This window comes from Eimeria acervulina, genomic scaffold, assembly GCF_000499425.1.
Source record: "Eimeria acervulina Houghton genomic scaffold, Eah_scaff1385, whole genome shotgun sequence".
NCBI classification, from domain to species: domain Eukaryota; phylum Apicomplexa; class Conoidasida; order Eucoccidiorida; family Eimeriidae; genus Eimeria; species Eimeria acervulina.
Genome location: NW_013549235.1, coordinates 1 through 8,384, shown reverse-complemented (window position 1 = coordinate 8,384; position 8,384 = coordinate 1). Strand labels below are relative to the sequence as shown.

The window sequence follows — 8,384 nt, the reverse complement described above, 5'->3', positions numbered from 1 at the left end:
TTGAGTTAATTTGTTGTCTCCTTTGTGGTGTCTCCGCTCCTTTTATATATTCATTCATAAATATATTATATATGCATGTCTATATATATATATGTATATATATATGTATATATATATGTATATATATATATATATATATTATGTCTATAGATAGATATTTACGTATAAATGTAAAATTGTGTTGGTCTTTGTCTGCGAATATCCGCACAAATATTTAAATAAAATAAACAAATATATATATATATATTATGTCTATATATATATATATAAATATATATATGTATATATATATATATATATATATATGTTTATATATTTCTCTGTAGTGTCTTAGTGTCTTAGTAGTGTCTGTTAAACAACTAAGCGAAGACAACAAATGCAAAACCGGCAGATGTGAGGGGGGGGGCAAATGAAGAGTTGCTGCTGCTGCTGCTGCTGCTGCTGCTGCTGCTGGCGTGGGCGGGGCTCCCCTCTTGGTGGTTCAGCAGCAGCAGCAGCAGCAGCGGGTAATCTAGCAGCAGCAATTGGCAGTGCGAGGGGAGCTGCTGCAGCAGCAGGTTCTGCTAAAGAGCACTTCTTCTTCAGAAGCAGTAGCAGCAGCGGCAACAGCACCAGCAGCGGCAGCAGCACCAGCAGCAGCACCAGCAGCAGCACCAACAGCAGTAGCAGCAGCAGCAGTAGTAGCGGCAGCAGTAGCAGTAGCAGCAGCAGCAGAAGAGCAGCAGCAGCAGAAGAGCCAGGAGTTTGAGGCGGCATTTGTCTTTTAAGTGTACATACACCGCAAGTATTGGTTTGCTTCTTGTATTTATTCTTTGCTGCTGCTGCTGCTGCTTCACCTTCATACAGAAGGTTAGAATAAAAGCAGCAGTTGTACCTCTCAGTCTCTTTTAATATATTTGCATTCTTATTTTGCTGCTGCAGCATAATAATAAGCAGCAACTTGCTGCACTCATTACTGCAGCAGCGCAGCAACATTTCTTTTAGGGGCCCCCTGAGGCTCGTTAGGCCCACCCACAGGGGGCCCCACGAAGAAACATAAGAAATAAAGAATCTGCTGCTGCTGCTGCTGCAGCAGCAGCAGCACCAGATTATATTAATGAATTCAATATGAAGAACGCCTTTTAAAGAGTAACTGCTGCAGCAGCAGCTCCCCATGTACTGCTTGCTGCTGCTAATGGGTGGCCTCCTGCTGCTGCTGCTGCTGCTGCTGCAGCTGCTGAACCACCGAGAGGGCCCCCCGCCCACGGCAGCAGCAGCAGCAACAGCAGCAACAGCAGCAGCAGCAACTCCTCATTTGCCCCCATCACATCTGGCGTTTTTGTTTTAAGTCTTTGTTTGGTTGCTTAGCAGAGACACAAAAGGTCCTCAGTTGCTGCTGTTCATGTCCCCACTGCTGCAGCAGCAGCAGCAGCAGCAGCAGAGGCCCCCTCCCTCCGCAGCAGCAGTAGCAGCAGCAGCGACAGCTCAAGAGCCTTCCTTCCTTCCGTAGGGGCCCTCCCTCTTTAAATTTATTCGTTTAAATATTATTTTATGTACGCTGCTTCTTCTTGTAGAGGGCCAGCGCTGCCCTCACAGCAGCAACACCGCTCCAGCAGCAGCAGCAGCAGCAGCAGCAGCAACTGCAGCAGCTGCTGCAGCGACGCCTGCTGCACCCTTCCTCACCAACTTCTTCCTTCCAACACTATCGTCAGGGGCCCTTTCAGCGCTTCAGAAGAAACTACTGCAGCAGCAGCAGCAATTACAGCAACAACAGCAGCAGCAGCAGCAGCAGTTGCAGAGGGGCCCTGCTGCACCCAGAGCTGCAGCACAGGGTTCTGAAGTGGCTGCGGCCTCCCCTGCCTTTGTTTTATTCTTAATGCTTTTCGCTGCAACATCAGCAGCAGCAACAACAACAACAACAGCAGCAGCAGCTGCACGTTGAGGCGACGTGGTGCCCCCTGCTGCTGTGTGCGCAAACCCACACAGCAGCAGCAGTAACAGCAGCAGCAGCAGCAGCAGCAGCAGCCGGCTAATGGCTCGGCAGCCGCTGCAGTCCCCTTTCGTCCCCTCTCTCCCGGCGGTGACGTGTGGGGCCCTGCAGCAGGAGCGAACAGCTGCTGCAGCTGCAGCAGCAGCAACAGCAGCAGCAGAAGTTACGGGTGCATCTGCTGCTGCTCCTGTAGGGGGCTCGGGAACCCCTTCCGCACCAGGGGCGACGCCAGCAGCAGCAGCAGCAGCAGCAGCAGCAGAAACGCTGTCCCCTGTTGATTGCCCCTTAGCGCCCGACTCTTCGGGGCCCCACACAGACAGAAGTTTTGCTTCTGCAGCAGCAGCAGCAACGCCTCCTGGAGCAGCAGGAGCTGCAGCAGCAGCGCCAACCGATCTGCTGCTGTCTTTTGGGGGAGGCCTCGTGGGGGACGCGCTGGACATAGTGGGCAGTCAGCAGCAGCAGCAACCTGCAGCAGCAGCAGCAGCAGCAGGAACCGTACCCAAGGGTGCTCCTTGTCTGTCTCTCGCTTCGTTGTGCAGCAGCAGCAGCAGCGGACCGCTGGACCTGAAGGCTGATCCCGCCGGCAGCAGCAGCAGCAGCGCAGCAGCAGCAGCAGCAGCAGCAGCAGCAGCAGCAAGGGGACAAACCCCAGGAACGAAGAAGCGCTGGAAGAGCGGGCACCAGAAGCGTGTTGAGCGAAGGTTGAGAGAGGAGTTAGCAAGGAGACAGAGGCTGCTTGCAGCAGCAGATACAGACGGAGACACAACCCGGCAGCAGCAGCAGCAGCAGCGGTGCCTCCCTGGGTACGGGGCCCTCAGCGGCTTGGGGGTAGCAGGCGGCGCTTCGCCGGGATCGTCTCCTCCCCGTGGTGCAGCAGCAGCAGCAGGCTGTGGGGCCCCACAGCAGCAGCAGCAGCAGAACGGCCAGGGAGAGGACGCAGCAGCAGCCGCTGCAGCACTTCTTGCAACGCTGCCTCTCGGAGGTACGGTGCTGCCTGGTGCAGCTCCAGCAGCAGCAGCAGCAGCAGCAACTGCAGCAGGAGCAGCAGCAACAAGCACACCTTCTTCTCGCTGTAAACGGGGGCAGAGAAAAGAGGCGCAGCACTTGAGTGCTGCTGCAACAGACGCGCAACAGCAGTTAGCTAAGGGCCAGGCAGCAGCAGCAGCAGCAGCAGCAGCAGCAGGGGCCCCCTTTTCTGCTCCAGCAGCAGGAACGCCCTATAACCCTCTCGATCTCTCCTGCACCAACCCCCAGGTGCTGCAGCTGTTGCAGTCTCTTGCTGCAGGTCGCGCTGCAGCAGCAGGAGACAAGAACGCCCTGGCCTTAACGCCGAAGCTTGAGGAAGCAGCAGCAGCAGCAGCTGCTGCTGCAGCAGCGGAGGCCGGTGACGCAGCAGCGGCTGCACTGGCGCAGGGAGCGGAAGCTGCAGCAGCAGCAGTTCGCGCTCAAGACGGAGCAGCAGCAGCGGCAGCAGCAGCAGCTGCTGCTGACGCGATCCAGAGTGCTGCTGCTGCTCTGCGCTGCAGCAGTGGGGAGGCGGCGCTGGCTAGCTCCGCAGCAACAGCAGCAGCTGCAGCAGCAGCAGCAGCGGCACCCGTGTCCCTTGCCTCTCTGTGTGTAGGTGCAGCAACGGCAGCAACAGCAGCAGCAGACTGCAGCAGCACGCCGCCGCCACGCGGGAAGAGACAGCGCGGCAGCAGCTCAGGAGAGCAGCAGCAGCAGCAGCAGCAGCTGGACGGGCAGCTGCTGGGTGGTGTAGACGCAGAGGCAGCAGAAGCAGCTCTTCAGGCAGCAGCAACAGCAGCAACAGCAGCCGAAGCAGCAGCAACTGCTGCAGAGTCCGCCGCAGCAGCAGCCCTTCAGGCAGCAAGTGCAGCAGCAGCTGCTGCTCAGACTGCTGCTTCTGTTGCTTTCTGTCTTGCTGCTGCAGCAGAGCAAGCGCCACCTCCACCGCCAGCACCAGCAGCAGCACTGCCTCCTCTCTCACCGAAGAAGCAGCGGCCTGCTGCTCTAACCTGTGGGGGGGAGACGCCTCCGATTGCGGATTGCTAGCTGCTGCTGCACTAGCAGCAGCAGCAGAAGCAGAAGCAGCAGCAGCCGTTGCTGCTTTTGCTGCTGCCGGCGCCGTGTGAGGGCGGTACGCACTTGTAAGTTAGCCAAGACGAAGAGGGATTCAGTAGCAGCAGCAGCGGCAGCAGCGGCAGCAGCAGCAGCAGCAGCAGCAGCAGCAGCGCCGCGTCATTGTTAAGGGTCCTTTTGCTTTCTGAGGGACAGCATCCACTGTTTTAAGGAGGGCGCAGCAGCAGCAAGAGGGGTAGCAACGGCAGCAGCAACAATGTGTGGGGCCACGCAGCAGGCAGATGCTGCGGCAGCAGCAGTTGCTTGCGACAACAACAGCAGCAGCAGCAGCAGCAGCGGTTTGCGCTCAGTAGATCTGACCTTGCGTGCTGCTGCAGTGGGGAGCGGGTGGGAAGGCGTCGCTCCTTTGGAAGGAGCAGCAACAGCAGCAGCAACAACAACAGCAACAGCAGCAGCAGCAGAAGCCGCAGCAACTGCAGCAGCTGATGGGGGCGCGCTGCAGTGGGCAAAGCTGCTGCCAGACGGCAGCGGCATTTGCGCGGTATTTGCTGACGGTTTGCTGCGGTTCTTCGCGACACCCGAAGCTTTAAGTGAGCTGCTGCTGCTGCTGCTGCTGCTGCTGCTGTTCCTGGGATTGGTGCTACTGCTGCTGTTGCCGCTGCTGCTGCTGTTGCTGCTGCTGTGGTAGATTATCGCAGCGCTTTTGCAGCTGCAGCGAGGCTGTTGCTGCATGTTGTGTTGCAGGTGGTGGAGGGCTTGACGCGGTGTGCGACAGGGAAGCAGCAGCAGGAGCACCAGCAGCAGCAACAGCAACAGCAGCAGCAGCAGCAGAGTTGTCTCCTTGGTTGGAGTTAGCTGTTGGGGAGACACTTTGGGACATGTCCTTCCCTCCTGATTTGTTTCACCAGCAGGGACCAGATAGCTGCTGCTGCGCTGTCTCCGCAATCGATCACCCGGTACTTTGCTGCTGCTGCTGCTGCTGCTGTTGCTGTTGCTGCTACGCTCGCTCGTGCTGTTGCTGTTTCCGTCCGTGCTGCGCTTGCTGCTGCTGCTGCTGCTGCTGAATTGGCTATTGCAGCGTTTGTGTGCCGCTGCTGCAGTTGCTGCTGTGGGGGGGCTATGTAGCAGTTTCTGTTTCTTCTCACTGCTGCTGCTGTTGCTGTTGTGGATGCTGCTGCGGCTGCTGTTGCAGCTGACGCTGCTGCTGGGTGTTTGTTTGTGCGTCATCCCCTTCGCAGTGTATGTCTGTTTCTTCTGCAACATGTTGCTTGCTTGTAATATTGCTGTTGCTGCTGCTGTTGCTGTTGCTGCTGCTGCAGATTCAGGTGCGGCGGCTGGTGGACGGCTCTTTGATATCTTCGTTGCTGTTTGTTGATAGAGGTGAAGAGCTGCAGCAGACGTTTGCTGTCTCCTTTAGCAGCAGCAATTTACTGTTTGCTGCTGCTAGGGGCGCCTTCGCGCTCTTCAATATCCACAGGCCCTACAAACCCATACAAGTACAATGCTGCTGCTGCTGCTGCTGCTGCTGCTGCTGCTGCTGCTGCTGTCCGTGTGGCTCGCTGTTGCTGCTGCTGCTGCTGTTTCTATGGCCCGCTGCTGTTGCTTTTTCTGCTGCTGCTGCTGCTATTTCTAGGCCCCGCTGCTGCTGCTGCTGTTTTTATCGGCTTTTGCTGCTGCTGCTTTCTGCCTTTACATTGCGGTTGCTGCTGCTGCTTTTGCTGCTGCTTGTCTTAGGAGTGGCAGCTAGGGACTCGACGCAGCAAGGGTTCGGTTGTGCAGAAGGGGATGATTTCTGCTATTGCTGCTATGCCCAGCAGCAGCAGCAGCAGCAGCAGCGCGGTTGCATGCGGGAGCCAAGGGGGGACCATTGGTCTGTACGACGTCCGCAGCAGCAGCAAACCCCTCCTCTTTTCTGACCCTTCTTGCCCCTCAGGCGCCGTTGCGCAGGTGCGCCTCGTCCTGCTGCTGCTGCTGATGTTGTTGGTGCTGCTGTTGCAGCTTATGCTGCTGTTGCTGCTGCTGTTGCTGCTGCTGCTGCTGCTGGCTCTGTAAGTCGAGTTGCATCAGGCGTTTCTGGAGTGGCATTTCTGCTGTTTTTGCTGCTGCTTTTGCTGCTGCTGCTGCTTTTGCTGCTGCAGTTGTTGTTCGCAGATGAGGGTTTGCTGCTGAGCGGACACAGGCAGGACCCTGTCATTCGCTGTTGGGAGTTGAGGGCCCCCAGGGGGCCCCTCTTCAAGATAGAGAGGAGCTGCAACGCATGCAGCCCCAACAAAACTCAGTTCGACGTCAAGCAGCAAACGCTAGTCGTAGGTGCGTTGCTGCAGCACCAGCTGCTCCTGCTGCTGTTGCTGCTGCAGCAGCTGCAGCTGGCAACAACGTCAGCAGCTCGCTGTTCTTAGCCGGTGCAGCACAACAGCACAGGCTGCTCTGATAGCTAGCAGCCTGGCTAGCTAGGTAGCTAGCTACACCCTGACGACTACATAGATAGCTAGCCAGCTAGCTAGCTAGCTAGCTAGCAGATTTAGGGGATTGTTGTTTGTTGTGCTTAGGGAGCCAAGACGGCTCTCTGAGCTTCTTTAGTCTCGCCACCGGGCGTGAAGAGGGTGGCTGCCTTGCTGCTGCTGCTGCTGCTGCTGCCCGCAGCAGCAGCAGCAGCAGCAGCAGCGACAGCGAGAGCAGCAGCTGGAGGTCCCTTACAAACTCCCCAATTGCGGCGGTTTTCTTTCACCCCCAACTACCGCTGCTCTTTACTGCGCACTCCGAACGGTAAACCCTAAACCCTAAACCCTAAACCCTAAACCCTTACAGCTTAGCAGCCCTACAGCCTAAGCCGTTCAAGCCTAGCAACCCTAAACCCTAAGCGCTAAATCTTGCAAACCCTAAACCCTAAACACAAATCTCTCACCCTTGACTGCGTCTTGGCGTTAACTCTAAACCCTAGCCACTGTAAACCCTAGCAAGCTTAAAACCCTAAACCCTCACACCCCTAAACCCTAGCCTGAAGATCCTGTCTCTCTTTAGGGAAGCAGAGACTCACATACTGCGAAATAACAGAAGGAGACATTTCTTGTTATTTGCTGCTGCAGCACCTTCTTCCTTGGGGAGGACTCGGACGACTGCAGCAGCAGCAGCAGCAACAGCAGCAACAGGGCTGTTGCTGCAGCAAATGCTGCTGCTGTCCGCTTCAACTGGGCTATTGGCCTCTGGTCTGCTGCTGGAGAGCGATGAGGCAGCGCAACAGCAGCAGCGTAGCAGCGACAGTAGCAGCACAACATCAGCAACAGCAGCAGCAGCAGCAGCTGCTGCTGCTGCTGCATCAAGTGCTGCTGCTTGTTCATATTATGCGGTCCTCCCCAGCCGCAAGCGAGAAGCGGTGGAGTCATGAAGGCCAAGCGGTCAGGTGTATGTACACCTGAGGCCTTGTGGGGTGTACATACAGCTGAGGCTTTCTGAGGTCTACATACACCTGATGCCTTGTGGGGTGTACATACACCTGAGGCCTTGTAGCTGAGGCCTTGTGGGGTGTACATACACCTGAGGCCTTGTGGGGTGTACATACACCTGAGACCTTGTGGGGTGTACATATAGCTGAGGCCTTGTGGGGTGTACATATAGCTGAGGCCTTGTGGGGTGTACATACACCTGAGGGTTTGTGGGGTGTACATACAGCTGAGGCGTGGAGGCTGCGCTGCGTCTTTGGTTGCGTGTAGTTGTTTTCGGTTGTCTTTGTTGCAGCTGTGCTGTAGACAAACTAGGGGGACTGCTACTTTTAAATGATACACCAGTAGAAGCAGCAGCAGCAGCAACAGCAACAGCAACAGGATGTGCAGCAGCGATAATGCAAAGGAGACAGAGACGAACAGACAGAGACATAGAAAGATGTAGGAGACAGAGACAATAGCAGCAAAAGAGAGACAGCACCAAAGATAGAGAAACGAAGGCAGTGCTCTTTATTTATTTATAACTGAAAAGGAGACAGAGACAGCTGCTGATATTATCCTTGCATATATTTATGTGGGGTTGGTGCTGCAGCAAGAGAGACGAAGCCCTGCGTCGCTTTATTCTTTTATTTTTCACTGTCTCCTTTTGTTTGTCTCTGGTGTCTACTGTCTCCTGTCCTGTCTCTCCTTTCTTTTGTTTATATACATATATATATATACATATATATACATATATATATGTATTTGTATATACAAATGTGTACATATATGCATATATATAATGTAAAGAGACAGTCTCTGTCTCTCTGTTTCTTCTTTTGTTTCTCCAGTGTCTCCTTTTGTCTCCTTTCACCTTCTTTTGTCTCCTTTCACCTTCTTTTGTCTCCTTTCACCTT

At 55.1% G+C, this 8,384-nt stretch overlaps 2 protein-coding genes across 2 annotated transcripts; both read left to right on the top strand.

Annotated features, from left to right (window-relative positions):
• Window positions 1–2,011: 2,011 nt before the first annotated feature.
• EAH_00059190 (hypothetical protein, conserved) lies at window positions 2,012–4,021 on the top strand (the record flags this gene model as incomplete). Its single annotated transcript, XM_013393609.1, has 1 exon — window positions 2,012–4,021. The coding sequence occupies one exon, from the start codon at window positions 2,012–2,014 to the stop codon at window positions 4,019–4,021; it is 2,010 nt and encodes a 669-aa protein (XP_013249063.1).
• A 283-nt stretch (window positions 4,022–4,304) lies between these two features.
• Window positions 4,305–7,276, top strand: EAH_00059180 (hypothetical protein; the record flags this gene model as incomplete). The annotated part of the gene is made up of 6 exons (XM_013393608.1): window positions 4,305–4,638; window positions 4,793–5,004; window positions 5,783–5,995; window positions 6,187–6,358; window positions 6,598–6,814; window positions 7,135–7,276. The coding sequence occupies 6 exons, from the start codon at window positions 4,305–4,307 to the stop codon at window positions 7,274–7,276; spliced, it is 1,290 nt and encodes a 429-aa protein (XP_013249062.1).
• Window positions 7,277–8,384: the final 1,108 nt, after the last annotated feature.